The following is a 22,870-nucleotide window of genomic DNA, read 5'->3' as shown; positions in this document are numbered from 1 at the left end:
CATGATTCACTATCAAAAACGAGTTGTTCATTGATGAATTCCATCCATTGGAAGAGTGCACCAAAGCAAAAGCGGTTGAATATCCGAAGCCAGCTGAATTATAAAGAATTCCTGGATATGTTGGAATCTTCAGCTCTCTATTCAACGACCTAAATCATATGTAAGCAAAAGAAAAGTAAAGGTTAAGTACTCTTAGGGCCAAAATGTGAATTATCTTATATAAGACTCATGGCGGATCATTGCAATTTCACTGAAAGATCTCGAAGATCAAAGGAACAGCCAATGAAGTATCCTTATTTCATGGATTTCATGTCCTTGAGGAAGCTGTAAAGCGTACATAGATTATGAGGTACTGAAATGAACCAGAAGTTCACATAAGGAGCTTGATTAAGTTCTGGAGCCGAGGTAGTAAAAATTGCAATAAGTCATCTTGGTTTTACGTCTTAGGCTAGGTGTAAAGAGCTTAAGCTCGTCTCATCCTTCTCAGAATTAAATGAAAAATTTTCTTACAAAATATTTAAACTTCTCAAAGAAAATGCTAACTAGAGCTGATATTCGTGGGCACACATGAGATCCTAAAAGGCAATCTAGGAAATTCAGGGTTCGTTCTCGGAAAACGACTGATTAATAAATGGATTCCGTTGATTGGTACTACTGACAGGGTTATATAAGTTCCCTTAAGACTCTTGATGGATTTCTGCAGCCTCACCAAGATTTATTAAAAGCCAAAGAACTTGGAAATGTCAATGAGTTACCTTGGTTCCACATCTGTAGATTAGGTAAAAAGACGTCAGCTATTCACGTTGGACTAGGTGTAAAGGGCTTGGGCTTGTTTCATCCTTCTCTGGTTTTAATTTTTTTATTCGAAAGCCTTGCGATGCTTGAACAAAAGGCATAGAATGCAATATGCTTCTAACTGATGGAGAAAAAGCAGTGGCGTACAATTTTTTTTCCTAAAAGAATACTTTAAATATTTAGTTTTCAATTATTATTATTACTGTGTTGTTATTCTATTTTCTCGACACCATATTTCTTTCTTGCTTTTTTTCTTTTTATTTTATGTAACTAACAGATAAATTATTATGTACAAGTTTCATCTCATATATTAAATACGTTGAGAACACCAGTTTCGCTCAATTTAAGTCCTATTTTACCAACAACCTTATTATAATAATATGATCGTTTTAGTCGACTTTATAAGTCTCTCATAACTTATCGGTTTGTCTTACTTTCTTAACTGTCATTACTTTCTTATTTATCTTAAAGTATTGACTATTTCTCTCAATTTTCCTTTTTGTGTTTAGTAATTTTTTATTAGTTGCCTCACTTAAAAGCTTTAAAAAAATTAAATACATATATTATGCCTTTAATATTATCATCATTATAATAAATATCTTAACTTAAACAGATATAAAAAAATGTCCTGAATCATAGTTAAAGTGTAGTAAAGTGCACCTTAAAATCCAATTTTTTTACGTAGTTGAACTATTAAGCTCGATGAAACAATCAGAAACAGTCAGTTCAGTAGGAACTAGAGAGACGTTGCTTGCTGTTCATGTGCTGATCCAAAGATGTCGCGATGTTAATTATAGTGCGTTCCTTTGTTCAGTCGATTTCCAAAAGGCTTTTGATAAGGTAAACCATGACAAGATGCTACAAATTTTAAAAACAACGGGGATAGATGGCAAAGATGTTCGTATAATTGCCAATTTGTACTGGCACTAGACAGCTAAGGTGCGGGTGGAACACCAACTATCAGATGAAATTAGCGTCAAGCATGATTTTCAATCTTCAGTAAGGCTCTTTCTGAAGCCACTGAAGGAATTGATAATAATGGAGTCAACGTAAATAATATCAGATACCTTGATGATATACTTATTGTCACTGATAATGAAGATCTACAAAATCTAATAACACAACTGTCGAAATCAGAACGGAAATAAAAAAAGCTCGAGACGGCTTTGTGAAGATGAAAGAAGTGAAGGATGCTGCTAGGTCTTTCCAGTTCTCTTATACGGCTTGGAAGCATATACATTTACCGAGATTTTGCTCAAACGTCTAGAATCATTCGAGATGTGGGTGTACCAACGATTACTAAATATTAGTTGTGTAGACCGAATTAGTTAGAACACAGTTAAGTAGTAATAAAGATTATTATAGAAGTAGTTAAAACTATGAAACGACGCAAATTAGAATATTTTGGTAATAATAATATGGATAATAATATACCCAAAGAAATATGAGATCTTGCATCTTATTATAGAGGGAAAAATAGGCAACGTAGTCCAGGAAGAAGAACATCGTGATAAAGAATTTGAGGCAATGGTACTGTCTAACTTTTCCGAGCAGCTGTCAATAAAACAATAGTTGTCAAGTATCATGACCAGCCAACGATCGTTGAACGGTCATGATACCAGAAGAAGAAGTTGCAGGATTTAAAAAACAAATCTAATTCTTCTATTATTCCCCGAATCAAGATAGGTCATCCAAGAAAATGAAAAATATCGAATTTGAATTCTGATTCTTGGGTCTATGATGGTTTATCATATGTAAAAGTTGAAATAATATGTTTTTTTTTAAATTTTAATTTCAGGTTGAGTCTCTTTTCTTCGTCTTCATTCATCTGCTTTTACCTTTTCCATCTTAATTTTGGGAACTAACTTTTGAACTTTCAGTAGAAATCAAATGACTTGTTGAGAAACCATTCTCTTAATATTTTAATCCCATTTTTCTTTAGATAATGAGATTGAACATAGTTAAAAATATATTTTTTTACGTTCATTCGTTTCTATTGTATTTATTATAGTCTGATTGTATTTTTCTTCGTAATTTGGTTTTAATTTCCATTTATGTAAATTTTAGATATGTGTAAGTATGCAATTTGTCTAACCAAGTTATAATAGGTACAATTGCACTTCAATCACTACCCGCATTATTACCTAGTATGTAACTTTCAATAGTAAAATGATTTGCTGCAAAAACAATCATGAACCTTCTAAGTATTGTTAACATTCTTCATTTGTAATCATAAGGCATTTAGAGAACGATATTAAAAAAAAAATAGGTTACAATTAAACCGAGCGTGCACTTTAAATTTTCATGATATGTTTGCCAGTGAAAGCCGCCATAATTCTCTCAATTTCGTCGCATCTGTCTCGGTGGTTGCAACAACTGCTTTTTTTTTCACATACGGAGAGCGCGTTGCAATGTAATTTCCTTTTGAAGTTTCAATTCTTACAGTCGTTAGTCGTGTTTTTCTATTACTTTCAACGTTACGTGACGTCGTTTTATGCTGAGTACACCACACGTATAAAAACCATAAAAATTATTTTTAATAATACTAATTATTCTTTCAGCCTTCTGCACGAGCAAGCTCCGACGGTGATGGGAACGACTCTAATGGTACTCCCAAGCCCAAATTCGTGGCAGTTACCTCTTTGGAAGATGTCCAAGCCGTTAGGTGTGCCGAGTTCCATCCTGGTGGACAGCTGTACGCGGTCGGTTCGAACTCGAAAACTCTTCGGATATGTGCTTATCCGAAACTTACAGACCTCAGGTAAGTTTGGAACAGAAAAACACTGATAATAGTATATTAATTAAGTTAAACTGTTTTATATAATTATTAGTTATATCTACTGTTCACATCGAAGACTTTAGCTACTTTATATACAAAATTAGTTAAATAGGATATATTTATATTATTTTTAATTAAAAATATATTAATATATAGTTGGCGATTCCATAATTTAGTTGTGACTAGAATAGCCTTCAGTTGTTTATCTTCTAAAAAATATCTTAAATATAAAGATCTACTTACCACATATCGACTCTTGCGTACCATATGGTCCATTTGTTTATCCTAACAGCTGATCAATAATCATTCGGAGGTATTTGATGCTTTCCGCTCTTGATATAACATCTTTATTAAATTGAATTGAATTTCTTACAAATATGTAAGAAAATCAATTTTTGAGTAAATTTAGTGTAGGATATTCGTAATATTTAATTATTTAAATTTTTTTTTATCTTTAAAAAAACATATCAAAGCAAGAATCAGAACTTTTATCATTAAAGTCAAAACATTTATCTTCTCCCAAGAATTTCGCATTTTGTCTATTGAATGTCTATTGAAAATTTTGTCTATGAAATTTTGTCTATTGATGAATTCAATTCTGTAAGGAGCACCTTTTACTGAATTACTTTGCCTTTATTTTTTAAATTAAAATTTGGATTTTGTTTATCATTTAACCTGCTTTTCAATAAGAATAGTTATAGTCGCCTCCAGGCATACAATAAACAAGACATACATTTTTACCTGTCGCAACTATTTAAATTCAAATAAAAAAAAAATTGCCAAAGAAAACAAAATACAAAATAATACTCGCTAAATCGATTTGAATATTGACCATTTTATGAGCGAAAAAGAAACATTTAAATCGTTAAATATTAAAAGCGTCCTACTATAATTTTGCAAAAAACGCTTTTCTTTCAAATTTTTGCTATTAATTTTTTGCATTAGAAGGAATATATAAATATAAGCTTTTTTCTCAAACATTTTTTTAAATTAAATATTTGTCTTATATATATATTTATTACTACACGAATTTTGCGCATATATATATCATTTGACATATATTATACGTATCGTTAACAATTTTATAGAATTTTTTTTATTGATTATTTAAAATTCGAACTATTAATGCCTTGATAATATCTATTGAAAAAAATATTACCGTTATATTATTTTTTTTATATTTCCTTATACATTTTTGATTTTAACCCCTCGGACAAATCGACATAGTATGAAATTTGAATATCTCTCTGGGCATTCAGTAAGTCCTCCTACTTATCCACTGTTAATTCACAAATTAAAAAAAATCTTTGTGTAGAGAAATGTTACGAGTTATGAAATTTTTTAAGGATTTTAAAAGTATTGAGTATAACTCAGGCTCTTTGGGGTAAATTTTTATATATATGCAAACGCATTTCATCGCATTACATCACAGATTGATTAGACTCAACCTGTAGTGAGAACAACAAGAGTATTACAGTTTCTTAAAGGATATTTGATTGCTGCCAATAATTGAATAACCAACAAAGTGCTTTTTTGACATTGCAATATATGAATCCATAAAAAGAGTTTTTTTAAGCTAATTTTACAATTTTTTTTGTGCTATATCAGTTCAGATAAATACAACTATATTATAATAATTCAGAGATAAATTTAAAATCAATTTGGTCGATTTTAAAGTTTTGAACGATTAACAATTTTTCTTTGCCTCAGGGAAGAACACCAAACCTACCAACCGATGGTGCTTTTCAAACGTACAAAACACCATAAAGGATCGATATATTGTCTCGCTTGGTCCCCAGTCGGCGACCTAATGGCTACTGGTTCTAACGACAAGACTGTCAAACTAATGAGGTTCAACTCCGATACTTCGAATCTGGAAGGAGAAGAAGTAAGTACATTCTTTTCTGTAGTTTATGTCTTTTAAATCACAACATAGCATCGTAACATATATGTTTCTATTGTTTCCAGGTGGAACTTTCTATGCATGACGGTACGGTGAGAGACTTGTGCTTCCTGGAAGACACAACAAATAAGTCTAGTCTTCTGATCAGTGGTGGAGCAGGAGACTGTAAAATTTATGTTACCGATTGCGCCACTGGAACTCCTTTCCAGGCTCTGAGCGGGCACACTGGCCACATTTTGTCTTTATATACTTGGGGAGGTAAGCATATATGTAATGAACGTAGACTCATAACAAGCATATACTATAATATTCGTAGGTTGATTTTTAAGCCGATCAGTCATTGAAATTTAGGAAATTAGATTTCTACTGACTTGGCAACCTCCTACGCATGTCTCAATTTTTTTGACCTTTACGTTGCGCCAGTGTACACAATACACAAATTCGATTTACTTGGCATTCCGACTAATTTTTATGTACCTACACAAAATATGTACATTTCTTTTTTTATTTCACTTATATATACGTTTTTCAGAAATAAAATGTAATGTTATGATAAAACTCGTGACGCAAATTTCGCCCCATTTTAATGGATAAACGTATTATCCAAACAAATCCATTTATTTTCATATAACTTGGAATTTTAACAAGTCTAAATAATAATTTAAAAAGAGAATGATGGTGTTTCTTCTACTCCCCTTATACTAACGACAGTTAGTCCCAAATTGAAGGCAGATAAAACAGAGACATGCCTGCATGTCTCTGTTTTTGACATGTATATATACATATACAGGTTGGCGAATAGAAGACTACACGTAGGCATTATAAATGGCAACACCGCTTCTTGCTTACTTTCTGGTTGTTAAGCGGTTGATTTGCTATTTTCGGCACGGCACCCTCAGAAGTCCTCATTTTGCTATCTGATTGCATACTGCACTGTTGAGTCTTAAAGCGCTATTTTAATTTTTTTAAATATTTGCCTCCAAGAATGTAGAAATTCTCACATCAAAGCTCAAGCACTACCTATTGAAAGGTTCCAGGAGATAGAACGGCGGGAAGAAATGGTTTGTAGTGTTTTAGTTTAGGATTCAACACGATCGAGCACCACAAAACTGTGACGAGTATTTGAAAAAAACTTGGATACAAATGTTTTAAATATTCCAAAACTAAGGAGGTGTTTTCTGAAGACCAGTGGCGAAGAATAAACGAGCACAGAAGTTTTCAGTTCCGTACTCGGTCCCTCAAAAGTTGAAAGTTTGGGCTGGTATTTTGGGCGACCATCTTTTTGGGTCATTTTTCATTGATGATGCTTGGAATGCCGAAAAATACATTGAGTTGTTACAAAACTAAGTTCTTCCTGCCGTTCAACTTCTTCCTGATATAGATCATTCTATTTTCAACAAGATGGCTGTCCCGCTCATAATGCGGTTAGAGTAAAAACAAATTTAATAAATACTTTTCCTAACCGCCTTATTAGTGGGACTGGCAATATTAAATGACCTCCATGATCTTCCGATTTGTGACCAAATGACCTTTAATTGTGGGGTTATCTTAAGGAGACTATTTATAAATATCATAACAGTAGGCCAATGAGTTTAAAGGAGTTGAGAAACAAAATTGTTAAAGCTGCTAATTCAATTTTACCGCAAACTCTTTTGGAAGTAACGAACAGCTTTTACGATAGACTAACCTTTTGTTTAGCTAGAGAAGGTGGTCTTTTTGAGCCTTTTATTTAAAGACTTATTTATTAGGTTTATTATTTAGAGTTTATCTTTTATTTTAATAAGAACAACGCTTTAATTTTCAATATGCAATACACAGCATAATAAAATTGTATTTACAAATCTATGCTGGTTTTACACATGTAATTCCTGCATTATACCAATGCCGCGTGATATTTTTTAAAATTTTGCCGCCACCAACGTCAGACGCTCACTAAAAAAAATTAAAAATAATCGAGCTCGAACCTCGAACACCAGCGTACTGTCGCGGCGGCGGCGTTGCAACATCTCGCCTGTTATGAACTTTATATGTGTAGTGATCCATTTGCCAATCTGTATATACATGTAGGCATGTGTATGATTTTGTTTAATATAAAAATGTTTAGTATATCCTTGGATCTATGGCAATGCAGATGTAATCTTTATATCAAACTTAATCCCCAACTAGACTATCATAATTAACCTCCCACTCCTTCAGGTGCTATGTTTGTCAGTGGTTCCCACGACAAAACAGTCCGGTTCTGGGATCTGCGTACCAGAGGTTGCGTGAACATGGTGACTCCGATAACGCAGCCTGGTACGAGACAAGGTTCTCCAGTGGCCAGTTTATGCGTGGACCCTAGTGGACGCCTTTTGGTGTCCGGGCACGAGGACTCGTCGTGCGTACTATATGACATCCGAGGCGGTAGAAACGTGCAGTGTTTTAAACCCCATTCGGCTGACATTAGGAGTATCCGGTTCTCACCGTCCGCTTATTATTTACTGAGCGGTGGTTATGATAATAAGCTTGTGCTTACCGATCTGCAAGGTTAGTATGTTATTTATATATTGTGGTTAAAAAAAATGAGGTTAATGATTATTGATCATGATCATGATATGAGGCAGTGAGTTCAAAAAGTCGCCTTATCCAAACACCTACATTTTGGGAAATCTTATAAAAACTGCATCTTTTAATCTGTTAAGGTAAAAATGTCTAGCTAAATTTATTAAAATAAAACAAAATCAATCACAAATTAATTATTTAATGGTAAAAGTAAATTTATTCGCTGGTATTAGAGATATAATAAAATAATATAAATTTAAATAAAGTGGATAAGAATAGTTTTGCTACAAAAGCATGAATAAGGAAAAAGCACTAACAAACTAAGACATTAAAAGATCATTAAAAAAACGAAACTCAAAGATTAAAACTATTTAAGTCTTTCATATTTGTTTCGTTCCTGAGTTCCTTCTTGTGGTATTGCAATTTATTGAGTTCTCGCCAATTCACTCTAAAATGTTGTTTATCAACATCGTTTAATTTTCTCTTAAGGCTTAACTGAAACTCTTGATGGAAGGTTATTTGGTACTAATTTACTAGATTGACCTTTTTACGACATCGCTTAAAAGTAGCCTTGGCTCTAAGGACTACGGTTTTATTATTTTTTATTTAAGAGAATCATATCATCAATAACTAAATGCCTGGTAAAAAGAATTAATGTAGAGATATTGGGGCACAATCGAACTCATCACTAATAAAACTTACGAACTTCTGGGTTTTATAAGAAAGACCAAATACTTTAAAAGTTTATAATCTATTATATGTGTTTATACTGCATTGGTTAGGCCTTATTTGAAGTAAGCTGTTGTTTGGAGGCCTCGTGCGCAGATTTAGAATAATGTGATAGGAAAAGTACAGAAGAGATTCTTGAGATATTTGTATTTTTTAAATATTTCTTTATAATATCTTATTCGAATATGCTGCTAGAGTTTGTTTTAAGTCTGAATAAAAAAGTATTCTAACACACTTAAAAACAAAAATAATTAATAACAAAAATTACAAAAAATTTTCTTTCATAAGTCGAATTAGGTACTTAGTTCCCAAGATCAATTTAAGGATAAGAAATCCAAAGCTCTTTTTGTGCTCAACCTCAAGCTGTTTTATAAGGAGAATGCTTTAAGAGTGTAACAATGTGATACAAAAATGTGATTTAGATTTATTTGCAAGCAGTATAAGAAGTATAAAAAACTCAATTCTATTGATTTGTGTTTAGTGTGATGGCTGTTTTGATTGGTCTATTTTATATTATTTTTATTGTATATTATTTTGCTTTTTTGTATTTTTTTTTCAATATTTATGTACAGGCTAGCTGCCTCTAGCTATCTATTTATTTAGCTTCTTAAATAAAAAGATAGTTTTATTGATTCAATAAGCACTCTTACATTTAATTAGTGTTCTGATGTTTGTATGAGTAATAAATAAAAAAATAAATAATGAATAAGATATAATGCATCAATTTGTTAATAAATTTCGACGCATCTCATCAACGAAATGTTCTCAAGCCTTACAAGGTTATACCTTAGATCAAAGCATTCCAAAACTTCAATTTGGGTATTCTTAGAATTGGCATTAATAGAGATGCAGGATGTCCGAAATTTTAATAATTTTCCATAGTTTATCCAGTAATTTAATAAAATTTAGTATGAGGTAAGGTTTTTTAATACGAGAAATTGAAATCACCATTATAACTTACGGAGGACCCCATTTGTAAGCGAAGAACACATCATACATTCTCCTTATATGATTTGGGTGCAATAATTTTTTACATATAAAGAACGCAAAGTTAAGTTGATTAGTATAATACGAGCCCTAACAACTATATGTTGGAACAAGCAGTTATTTTGAAATAAAATGCCCATTTAGCGAAAATATTTTATTAAATTTTTTTTTAATCATAAATATGAAATGGACAAGCTTTTTTATAATGTTTAATATTGTTTTTATAATTTATTTATATATTTTAAGTTATTTAGTATTTAATTACTTGGTAAATAATTGAAAAATGCTGACAACTAAATATTGGAACAAGTGAGTTTTAAAAAAGGAAAATACAAATTTGTAAGGCGTAACGTCGCCCTTAGCTTGAATAACAGCCAGAACTCTATGAGGCATTGTACCAACTAGACCTTCACAAAATTCAGGGGTGAAACTATCCCATATTTCCTACGCTGCGGACTATTTCTTAGGCGTTGCTTCATTTTGTGCCAAAGTGTTTCGATTGGATTGAAATCCGGGCTGCTAGAGGGGTGTGACACACATTTTAATATTATGTTCCCCCATTCATTTTTTGGTAGAATTAGCAGTATGGCACGAGGCACCGTCTTGTTAGAACCTGTAAGATAAAATCTCCAGATGGATAGAAATTTGCTGCACTTGGTAAAAGCGAATGTTCGAGAATGTCTTGATATTTTTCTGCATTTACTATGCCATCAATAAAGTGTAACGTTCCCAATCCTTTAGCTGACATACAAGCCCACACGATGATGCCCTGTGGAAACTTTACAGTCCTTTTAAGACAATCCTTATGGAATGCTTCTGTTTTGTCCCGAATCACACACTTTCGATAATCTCCGACACAGACATCACATTTGCTTTCGTCGCTATAAATAACTTTGCTCCAATTTTCTTTGGTCTACGAGAGTTTTGATTTGGCCCAAATGTAACGATTCCTTTTTTGAGCCTCCGTTAACAATGGTTTTTCTTTGGCCTAGGCGAAAAAATGAAAATAATATAGCACATAACAGCTTATTAAACGTACCTTATAAAAACTAAGACCGCTGTTGTGGATATATTTGCGGCAGCATTCTCTGGAAACATTTATCCCACTTTCGCTATTCCACCATGCAGTTACTTCTCGTAGAGTATTTCTTCTTCCCGACTTACAAATTTTAATCAAGTTCCTTACATTTCTTTGAGAAACAACTTTTGGACGTCCTGAACTTTTGCCGCGAACACCAATACTGGCGGTTTTACCATATTTTTTAATTATATTAAATATAGTAGTTGTTGCAACATTTAATTCACTGGAGATTTCTCGCATTGTTTTTCCTTTATGGTACTGCCGGATAATAATTTCTCGCACTTTTAGATCAGTAGGTTTTCCACGAGCCATTATTGTATTTTACTCGTAATAAAAATGACAGTAATTGATTATTAATGGTCAAGTGACGCATCAAAACATTTAGTTGTCAACATTTTTTGATTATCAAACAATTAAATAAATATTATTTAACATCAAAATTTTATTAAAGCTTAAAAATAATTCTCTAAAATATAAAAAATGTTATTAATTTATTATTTTTAAATAAAAAAAAAATAAATTAAAAGAATTACGGAAAAACTGGAATTTTATTCGTAAAATGACTACTTGTTCCAATATATAGTTGTTAGGGCTCGTACCATCATACTTATCATCTTCGTTATTGTGAGAGTGGAAGGACACGAGCCCACAATTAGGTCAGCTAAAGTTGACTTTTCGTATAATGATGTTAGAACCTATTTTTATACTAGACAGAGATGGTAGAGTTTAGATTTTATACAAATTGATGCATGATGATGGTACTTCACGTACAGCAAGGATAACAATAAGTTTTCTGACGTTTCTCCTACTTCCTTCTCTACTAAGTAGAGTTCTTTCTCCAAATTGAACGTAAAGATAGTAGACAAGTATCGTCAGAATGTGTCTACATAAAAGTCCTGCAAATGTATAACAGTTAAAGGCAAGAGATTCGATTTTTATAACTCTATAACACCAAAGATACTATTAAATGTAAGAAAAGAGTTTAATGATCGACTACTGTCAAGACTAACATGAAAATATTTTCGAGCATTTAATAATTTAATTAAGTTACAGACTTATTACAAGTAAAAGCATCGCAGGGCAGCAATGGGATAAATGTTATCCTAATGGAGATCTTGTTATTAAATTATTCCTAAAGTCGCTGACAGGATTGACCTGGTCTCAGTGGTTAAAACTTAAGTGGGCATTTAGGGAATTAGTAAGATATTGTTGTTCTTTCTTTAATTTAGGCTTCACCTATCATTTTTTGTTGCATAATCATGTACGGCTATTTTGAGTGCCCAAGAAAAGTAATTGCTGACGGAGTATATAGAATTATTTATTACATCACAAAATGTATTTTCTTTAATCATGTCTAATGTTGTTCCTTAACTTTGGAAATTCGTCAAAAACTGTATTAATTTTACTTTAATATTGTTATAGGAGATCTGACGTCACCTTTACCAAGCGTCGTGGTTGCCCAACACAACGACAAAGTCATCTCCGGACGCTGGCATCCATCAGAATTCTCGTTTTTGTCAACGTCAGCCGACAAAACAGCGACTCTCTGGGCTCTACCACCGATTTAAACGCATCCTCTCTATTATTATTTAACTTTTAAGTCTGAACTAACCAATACCAATTTTTGCAGCACTGCTTATAAATATTAATCACGGCGGTTTTCCCTTACGTAAGTTTGGCCGTTTTTTTTCAATATATTTCTAGAAAAAAAATATTCAAGTTTTAGTTATGTGTTTGGCTTTTAGTAAACATATTATCTAAACTGCGAGTGTTAAAATATGTTACCATACTGTTTAGGTGCTTATATTAGAAATACGGGGTGTGTTCGTATGGAAATGCCCCGTATGAAGTAAAAGATCTATAAGTGAAATTTAGAATATTTTCATATTTCTTGGTTATGTTTCATATTCATTTTAAAGTTTGTCATATTTGTATCTCTTTGTTATTGAAATTTTTGACAAACATAAATTAATACGACTGTTTTAACAATTTATTACTTTGTAACTTCTTATCTTAGATAATAAATAGATTCTATTTTACTTGTTGTAAATGTTTTGCACAAAGAGTATTTTGGCTTTTCACTTGTTAGTGTATTTATACTTTTTACCTTCTTTCTACAAAATTTGATATTTATTTAATATATTCTACGAGTATAACGAACAAACTGTAATGATACTGTAAATATTATCTAATAAAATAATAATTTTATTTTTCACGTTTGGATTTTTGTATAAATAAGAAGAAATTTGTTAATCGTGCTGAGCTATTTGTTTATATGTAGAGGATGTTTACGACTCTTTATTGAATAATATTATTTAATACTTAGATTTAGATGTTTGTATTAACAATATTTAAATAAATATTTAATGCAGATTAATTTTTTTGTTATTTTAGTGTCTTTTTGCAAATTTAAATAAAAGAAAAACGGATCATTTTCGAGAGTTACTAAGAAATGGCTAATTCTTAAGTAAATTTTTTTGAATACATTTTTCATTCATCTCGGCATAGTAATTTTTTGCAGAAAAAATAGGGAAATACGTTAAAATTACTATTTTTAAAAAACAAGCGCACATATTCTAAATATCAATAAATAAAATTGAATTATTAAAATTTTTTTAATGAAAAATTAATTTATTATAATCAGGGAATTTTGAGATCAAAATTTATCCTTATTACGTTTATTTAATATTTTGTTTGGTTGTTCATAAATTATTTTTTGTTTAATATATTTATTAGTTTTGGTTCATTCGAATAAACTAAATTAGTAAATTACTTCTAATTTAATAGAAGTTATAAGAGAATTAATTTGTTTATTTCTAACCAAAGTCTGGGCCGCTACGTACAGGGACGTACACACATTATTTTAAGACAAAAAATAAAATATATTTTTTTTCTAAACCGCTTTCTAAAAAAGAGACGACCATTTAAATAAGGCACTGGTAAAGTGATTTTTTGCTCATAATTTGGATACATACTTTTTATTTGAACTTGTGTTGTTTACAATGAATTGAAAATATTGGCTAAACGAAAAAATAGATTAACTTGACGAGACGATGACTTGATTAACTATCAAGGCAGAAGCGCATCGATTCTACTTTTTGCGATGAAGCTCCAAAAACATGGATCTATGTTCAAGATTCTACCATCGGTAGTGAACATCCCACAACATCAATATTGCCATCGATGATAGAAAAAAACATGGAAAAATCATCGCAGGGTCATTCATTGGTGGATCGGGAATCCCTGTTGCAAACTGTTAAATAAACGTAGCTTTGAATTGAGGTTTTTTAATTTTATGTTATTTCATAATCTTACATTTTTTATTAGAGTCTATTATTAATTCTAAGGTTCTTCCGTTCAAGTTTCAAGTGAACTGCTTGCTTTGGTTTAAAATAAAACGCGTGCTTTTGTGAAATGTCCAATCTAATAGCTGCCTCTATTTTCCAAACATTATAGAGTGAATTATAACTATGCCTTTAAAAAGTAATTTTTGAAAGTATTTTGATAAGGAAGGGATTTTCGCACAATACAAATTATATTTAAAATGCACTAGAACTTCATCATCTGCTGCCTCTGCAAACTAACATCATCTGCTTTAGTAACGTCCACTCCCAGCACTATTGGATGTGCCATGGAATGCACCCCATAAAAGACAAAAAACCACTGAACGAACCTTTAGAACCCGTGAAACCTACAGCGACGGAGGAAAAAAAATTTAAGAACTTCAAATGCAATTTTGTATTTTATACGTAAAGATACGTATAAAATACACAGTTTTGTAGAAAATGAAGAATTACCCTAGTAATGCTGCTTAGTGGAGGTCTGTATAAATTGTCATCCAGAAAGTCTATTAATTTATTGGAAAGGAAAAATGAAGCTGTGTTGCAAACTTGTTTCGCGAAAAAATAAAAAATGTATTTTCATATACATTGATAACGGATATATGGACAAGTTTTTCACACGGAGCTTTTTAATAGTTACTTTGCATTTCGTAGAAAACTCTAAGATCAGTAAAGTTGGGGGCTATTAAGTTAAGTAAAAGACATACTGCAGAATATATTCCAGAGTAGTTAAAGATGGAGATCGAAAACTAAGCAGACTAGAAAAGAAAAAAGTCACTGCTAGAGTAACGAATGGGGCAAAAACCATCAGTAAAGCGACAGACACGCTATCTGAAAAAGCATCTGCACTGATTCGCGCATAAATAAATTTGGTCGCAGAAAGAAGCATAGCAGTATGTGAAGAGCTGACAAATTTAATAAAAAAAGTGAAAGACATTGGCAATTGATTTAAGCAGAGCTCAAATACAAGTGATAAACTACGCAAGTTACAGAATCCGCAGAACATTAAAAAACTTATTTAAGTCCCAACTCGGTGGAATTCCACTTATTATCGAGTTCAATCAAAAAAGTCATCATGGTTTTTGAAGATACTGATTAATCTACAGTATAAGTGTCAGTGGTACTATAGATTTAAAGTTTTTATTTTAACCTGGTGGATCCCGAGTTAAAGGAAATCATCAATCAAATAATTATTTGATATCATCAATCAAATAATTATTTGATATCCTTCTGCACCATATATGATAAATGATCCTGAGCCACAGACACTAAATGAAATACAAAAAGTTCAACTTCTTTTTGAAATACAAAAAGTTGAACTTTTGTGTAGTAATACCAATTATTTCAACCATTACAAAAAGTATTTCAGAAATGTTACCAGAATCTGATGTAGCAAAAGAATTTAAAGAAGCTTGACTTAATGAGTGCTCGAGGTCTTTTGGATCTGCCAACCTGGTTCACTTATTAGGTGTTTCTACAGTTTTTGACCTCTGGCTTAAGAATATGTATTTTAGTTGTCCTTTAAAATGTGGAAGCAAAAGTATATAGAATGTACAAGATGAGATGCCGAAATGGAAAGTGAACAAATTGATGTATTGGGCGGTAAAAATGAAATAGAATCAGGCAAACAAAAAGTTCTATGTTACACAGACAATTTTTTTTTAGTTTTAGAAGTTGCAATCACGTCATTTGATCTATGGGGTGCGCACGAGAGAATGGTCAGAGAAAATAAAAAGATATACCTTAGAAGTTCAGTCATAACAATTAAAGAAAACCCTTTACTTTGGTGGAAACAAAATTCTGTAGTGCATCCTTCTCTAGCTAAAGTAGCCGAAAAGTTTTTATGAATAGTGGCGACATCTGTGTCGTCTGAGCGACTATTTTCAAAAGCGGGGCAAACAGTAAATCAACATAAAGAAACAGACTGGGGAGGGAAAATTATTGTCAAAATTTGTTAGGGCCAAATTTGAACAGCGGCATCACCGCTCGTAGTTAGTTTAATGAGAGTCTTCAATAAGCTCACACCACGACGCCGTTCCTATGTACCAGTCGTTACTTTTACGGTTGTATTTAATATAAATATTAAAGTTATTACAAATAAATTATACAGTCCATATCGAACCCTTCATTTTGGTCCAGACGAACCGGATTTGAGGTAGAAATTACATTTATTGTGGCAAATTTGGTGCCTGTTGTCGCGGCCATTTTTGCAACGCCTTCACGAGGCTATTTTTGGAGCCTACTACTGCTAGTTCCCAGGCCGGAATTTGCAAGTTTGTTAATGGTTTGATTGCTAAAGTGGTAATCAGGAAAACATGTAAGTCCGTTGACATTTATTACTTTGGTCAGTCTATTTGGGTTATTTTATTGTTTAGTTCTGGTAGGTTTGTTTAGTGAAATACGTACAATTACATTTTATTTATATCTCAATAGTTAAAATGTCAAATTTAAACAAACTTAGATTAAAAAGAGGTGGTATTAAAGGTCAGTTGACAAGACTTAAACACCATTTTGATGCCCTTGACCTAAATAATATTTCTGAATTGGAGGTTACTCAACTTCATAGTCGCCTAGACAGAGCCGAACCTCTCTTGAGCCAGTTTGAAGACATTCAAAATGACATTGAGGTAGAGTTGAGTGCCGCTGATCAGGAAAATGTAAATATTGATGAAATTATTGAAAAGGAATCTTCAGAGAGACTTAGTTTTGAGGAGGAGTTTTACTCTATTATTAGTAAAATTAAGATTGTTGTTAATAAATTTAAGTCATGCAATATGTCACATACTAGTAGTTCAGGTAAAAGTGCAAAGGCGACTTCCAGCATTGTTGCAAGGTCTATTCACGATATACCTGATGTACCGGTGACAGTGCAGAGCACTGCAAATACTCAAACTTTCTCTCAATTGGAGCCATCAGCTCAACCTCAAACTTTCTCTCAGTTGGAGCCATCAGCTCAACCTCAAACTTTCTCTCAGTTGGAGCCATCAGCTCAACCTCAAACTTTCTCTCAGTTGGAGCCATCAGCTCAAACTCAAACATTTTCTCATACTCCTATGTTTGTTAAGCTGCCTGATCTAAAGCTTCCTATGTTCAACGGAGCCTATGAAAAATGGCTGGAGTTTAGAGACTCTTTTGTTGCAATGATTCATAATAATTATAATCTAAGCGATGTACAGCGTTTTTATTATTTAAAATCATATTTAGAAGTCGAGCCTCTGCAGGCTATTGCTAATTTATCGGTAACAAATGACAACTACTCTGTTGCCTGGTCTCTTTTGGTTGACAGGTATGAGAATAAACGATTAATTATCTTTAATTACATAAAGGCTTTGTTTGAGTACCCTGCATTAACTAAAGAATCGCATAATGATTTGAGAAAGTTATATGACTTGTTTAACAAGAATTTGCGCTCGCTTAAAAGTTTGGGACAAAATACAGACAATTGGGACACTTTGATTGTCTATTTACTTACTAGTAAATTCGATTCAACTTCACGGAGAGAATGGGAGTCTTATCAAATTTCAGGTGAATTGCCCCAGTTTAAAGATGTAAATACATTTTTAAAGGCAAGATGTGAAATTTTGGAAAAATTGGAATCTGTTAAACAGCCAAGGACGTTGCCGCGTACCGAAAATAAAGTTCGTTGTCACCATTCTACCACGAACTCCCAAAAGCAAGCCAAATTTGTTTGTTATTTCTGTAAGAAAAATCATTCCGTCTATCGGTGTTTTGCCTTGAAAAAATTGGATGTTAAAGCTAGAAGTTCAGCAGTAAATAAATTGAATCTATGTGTTAATTGCCTTAATCCCTCTCATACCATAGAAAATTGCTGTAGTAATTCAACTTGTCGCCAATGTGGACTCAAGCACAATACACTTCTTCATTCATCGAGTAGCCATACTCCGGACGATCAACAGCATAATAGGCGTGATGCCCCAGACGCAGGTGAAGCAGTCGCGGAGCCGATGACGACACTTGTTGGTCATACGAGTGGACAGGGGACGACGTTGTCAGTTTTATCGACGGCGAAAATAAGAGTTTGTGATTCTAACGGAGCGATGTATGTTGTGCGTGCATTATTAGATGCTGGATCTCAGAGTAATTTTATTACGGATAGTTTGGTAAATAAATTGGGTTTAGAGAGGCATAAGATTAATTTTGATGTTATGGGTGTCGGTGAGGCTCTGACGACCACCGTCAACTCCAGGATAAATTTAAATATTTCTTCAATTAATGGACTTTTTAGCGATTTTATTTCTTGTCTTGTTATTTCCAAAATAACTCAATTTTTACCCACGACGTCATTTGATGTTTCGCAGTGGAATTTGCCTGCTGATTTGGAATTAGCCGATGATTCCTTTAACATACCAGGGCCAGTTGATATCTTATTAGGAGTAGACATCTTCTACCGTATTTTATTAAATGAACAAATAAACTCACCTGGTTTGCCGGTTGTACAAAAAACGAAATTAGGATGGATCTTTGGCGGTCATTTTAATAAGAATTTTAACAAAGTTGGTTTTTCAGAAAACACTGTTATTTCTTGTTTTTCTAGAGATATTTCAAATGAGGTTATTGATATGCAGTTGACAAAATTTTGGGAGTTAGAACATTGTCCAGAGACATTAAATCAGCTATACTCGGATTCTGAACAGTTTTGTGAGGATCATTTTATGCAAAATTATAGTCGTGATCATAAAGGTCATTTTATCGTCAAGTTTCCTTTTAGGGATAATGTTAGCAAATTAGGAATGTCTAAGGAAATGGCTGCTAAGCGTTTAACATTTTTGGTGCAGCGTTTAAACAAAAATAAGTCTTTAGAAAGAGAGTATATTAATTTTCTGAATGAATACCGGGACTTAGGGCATATGGTTAAAGTCAAAAACTTCTCTATCAGCGACGTCGATCCCAGGTTATGCTATTATTTACCGCATCATGCAGTTCTTAAAGAATCAAGTTTGACGACAAAGCTTAGGGTAGTTTTTGATGCGTCAGCCAAGACAGATACTGGATTATCTTTAAACGACATTCAGTATGTGGGCCCAACTATTCAAAGAGATCTCTTGTCTATACTCTTACAGTTTAGAATTTACCCGTTTGTCATTAATGCAGATATATCCAAGATGTATCGTCAGATACTTATTCATCCCGATGAACGACGATTTCAAAGAATTTTATGGAAGGATCCGCAGTCCTCGGATGCTTCTATTGAATGTTACGAGCTACAGACTGTTACTTACGGTTGCGCCTCGTCGCCATTTTTGGCAGTCAGATGTCTAAAGCAGTTGGCATTAGATTTTAAACATGAATTTCCGCAGGCTTGTGAAATTATTTTAAACTGCTTTTATTTTGATGATCTTTTGGCCGGAACCTTTTCAAGTGCTGAACTATTGCAGCTTCAACGAGATATATCATTTATTTTGGAGTCTGGAGGTTTTAAATTAAGAAAATGGCTTTCTAATAGGCCTGAATTGCTGCCTAAGTTTCATGTAGATAATGAAATATCTTCGGGTATTTTGCAAATTGGCCAAACTGAACAAAATAAAACTTTGGGTATCATTTGGAATGCTTATAGTGATGCTATTCATTATTCGATAAAATCATTTTCTGGTAGGGGCATTCTGACCAAAAGGGTAATTTTGTCAGTAACAAGCCAAATATTTGACCCTTTGGGACTGCTAGGGCCAATAGTTGTCGTTGCAAAACTTATTTTGCAATCTTTATGGCAAAGCCAGCTCTCTTGGGATGAGCCAGTACCGGCAGTTCTTACTGAAAAATGGATACATTTTTGTGAAGACCTTCAAACTCTAAATGAGTTAAAAATTCCAAGGTTTGTTTTATGCAATGGTTTCCTAAAGGTTTGTTTATATGGATTTGCAGACGCCTCCGAAAGGGCCTATGGAGGCTGCGTTTATATAGTAAGCTCTACAGAGGATGGGGTTGTGTCTTCTAATCTATTGTTATCAAAGTCTCGCATTGCCCCAATTAAGACTATAAGTTTACCTCGCCTTGAGCTGTGTGCTGCGTTGCTTACTGCAAAGTTGGTGGATAAGGTAAAGGAATCCATCAAGTTAAACATTGATAAATGTTATTATTTAACTGACTCCACTATTGCTCTTTGTTGGATAAAGGGCTGCCCAAGTCGTTGGAAAACATTCGTGGCAAACAGAGTCACTAAAATTCAAGCCTTAACCAGTTCGATTGATTGGTTTCATGTAAGGTCAGAGGCAAATCCTGCCGACTGTCTATCCAGAGGCATTTCAGCCCAACAACTTTTAAATTTTGAGCTATGGTGGAAGGGACCCGTGTCTTATTTTTTATGCTCAGATAATTTGCAAGAGTTCCCAGTTGTACCACAAGAAATACCGGAGGAAAAAGTTGTTTCCCATTCGTCTATTGTCTTCGAGGCACCTGATTTTAATTTAGATAAATTTTCACAATTAATTAAATTACAAAGGGTGTTTGCATATGTCTTAAGATTTATTAAAAATTTGAAAGATAAAGGGAAATTCTGTGGGCCTCTGTCTTGTAGTGAGCTTAATTTCTCGTTACAGAATTTGTTAAAAATTGCTCAAAAACAATCGTTTCCCAGTGAATATCATTCCTTTTTAAGTCAGAAGAAAATAAAAATGTCTAGTAAACTCTTGAGCCTTAATCCATATATTGACAGTGATGGTTTAATAAGAGTAGGTGGTAGGATTCAAAAGGCGAAGGTTTCTGAGGAACAAAGGCATCCTGTAATTTTACATAATAAACATTTTTTAACTACTTTGATTATGCGTCATACCCATGAACGCCTTTTGCACTGCGGTCCACAGCAGTTGTTATATACTGTAAGACAACAATATTGGCCAATTTCTGGTCGTGGCCTAGCTAGGTCTGTTGTTAGACGGTGCGTTATTTGTTTTAAGGCTAAACCAGTAACTGCTGATTATATTATGGGAAATTTACCCGAATGTAGAGTATCAGCGTACCAACCAGTGTTTACATATACTGGTATTGACTACGCAGGCCCAATTGAAATTCGGGACAGAAAAACTAGAAATCCCAAACTTTTAAAGGCGTACATATGTATTTTTATTTGTATGAGTACAAAATGTATTCATCTAGAGTGCGTGACAGATCTCACAAGTCAATCGTTTATTTTGGTCTTGCGGCGATTTGTTGCGAGAAGAGGTAAACCTTTGCACCTTTATTCTGATAATGGCACTAATTTTGTCGGGGCCAATTCAATTTTACGTCAATTTTTTGAGTCCAATTCTGATAGGATTGATTCTGCTTTGTCTAGTGAAGGTATTAACTGGCACTTTATACCTCCCAGGGCTCCTAATTTTGGCGGGTTATGGGAATCGGGCATTAAATGTGTTAAGTATCATTTAAAACGCGTAATTGGTGAAGCTAAACTTACCTACGAAGAGCTTAGCACGATTTTAACGCAAATAGAGGGAGTGTTAAACTCCAGACCTTTATCGCCATTGTCAACGGACCCTGAGGATGTGACACCTCTGACCCCAGCTCATTTTCTGCTGGGAAGACCGATGACAGCCCTTCCCGATGATGACTACAAGCAAGTGCCTGAAAATCGTCTTGCCAAGTTTCAGCGACTTCAATCAATCGTGCAACACTTTTGGGAGCGTTGGAACAAAGAATATATTTCGGAGTTGCAAAGCCGGGTCAAGTGGAAGAAAAATCATCCTTCTTTGTTGAAGCTTGGATCGATTGTGCTGATTAAGGAGGACAATTTGCCGATTTCAGCATGGAAGCTAGGTCGAGTCACAGAATTACACTACGGTGAAGACAAGGTCGTACGAGTCGCCACAGTTATGTGCAAGGACAGGACCTGTTGTAAACGGGCTGTTACAAAACTTTGTGTGCTGCCTATCAGTGAAAATAATTTAATAGAATAGAATTAATTTTAAAATATGTTCTGTTAATGCCTGATTGGTATTGTATTTTATTTAAGTTAGTTTAATATTTTTTCTTAAGGCTAAGGCACTTGTAACAATTTAAATTTATTTAGTTTGCTTGTTTTTTATATTACTAATGTTGAAATTGATATTTCAAGGCGGGCGGCATGTTAGGGCCAAATTTGAACAGCGGCATCACCGCTCGTAGTTAGTTTAATGAGAGTCTTCAATAAGCTCACACCACGACGCCGTTCCTATGTACCAGTCGTTACTTTTACGGTTGTATTTAATATAAATATTAAAGTTATTACAAATAAATTATACAGTCCATATCGAACCCTTCAAAATTATTATTTATTGTTAGGTATAGATAAGAAGTTTTGGGATTATGCTCACTAGTTCCGATATTTATTTATTTTTAAGGTGTGCCTTTGCCTTTCATAAAAGTTATTCTATGAAATATATTTCTTTTATCACATTCCCATCAGTACAAAGTAAATATATAAAGAAATATTTAGTTTTTATTATCGATGTTTTTTTTTTATGTCATCGATTCGAGTTCCACGGTGGCTATCTCTCGCTCAGCGACGCAAGACGTTGTCGCGGATCAATTTTGACGTTTTTTTATGGTCGTTTATTTGGATTGATGGTGGAATATTCTTCATTGATCCAGTTTGTTATGGGTTTCTTTGGCTTTTTGTTTACAAGTCAAATTTTCAACTTTTTATTTAAAAAATTTCAACAGCAATTTTCGATCAATTTTCAATCTGGTCGGTTGTCTATATTAATTAGTCAAGTTTTTGGGGC

General features: G+C 33.2%; 2 protein-coding genes across 12 annotated transcripts in view; both read left to right on the top strand.

Moving 5' to 3' along the window:
* LOC126739973 (WD repeat-containing protein 47) overlaps window positions 1–13,192 on the top strand; it is a 132,299-nt gene extending 119,107 nt beyond the window's left edge. For all 11 annotated transcript variants that reach the window (XM_050445810.1, XM_050445808.1, XM_050445809.1 and 8 more), the window contains 5 exons: window positions 3,357–3,556; window positions 5,285–5,462; window positions 5,543–5,735; window positions 7,674–8,003; window positions 12,238–13,192. In XM_050445810.1, coding sequence (XP_050301767.1) covers window positions 3,357–3,556; window positions 5,285–5,462; window positions 5,543–5,735; window positions 7,674–8,003; window positions 12,238–12,383 — 1,047 coding nt within the window. In that variant the 3' untranslated portion in view covers window positions 12,384–13,192. The remainder of the gene's footprint in view (window positions 1–3,356; window positions 3,557–5,284; window positions 5,463–5,542; window positions 5,736–7,673; window positions 8,004–12,237) is intronic.
* Window positions 13,193–16,115: 2,923 nt separating this feature from the next.
* Window positions 16,116–22,590, top strand: LOC126739259 (uncharacterized). The gene is made up of 2 exons (XM_050444850.1): window positions 16,116–17,114; window positions 17,151–22,590. The coding sequence occupies exons 1-2, from the start codon at window positions 16,595–16,597 to the stop codon at window positions 22,061–22,063; spliced, it is 5,433 nt and encodes a 1,810-aa protein (XP_050300807.1). The 5' UTR covers window positions 16,116–16,594; the 3' UTR covers window positions 22,064–22,590.
* The last annotated feature ends 280 nt before the right edge of the window (window positions 22,591–22,870 follow it).

The sequence above is a fragment of the Anthonomus grandis genome, chromosome 8 (assembly GCF_022605725.1).
Source record: "Anthonomus grandis grandis chromosome 8, icAntGran1.3, whole genome shotgun sequence".
Lineage (NCBI taxonomy): Eukaryota > Metazoa > Arthropoda > Insecta > Coleoptera > Curculionidae > Anthonomus > Anthonomus grandis.
Note: the sequence above shows the minus strand (reverse complement) of the source record. Positions and strands in the feature narration are given on the sequence as shown.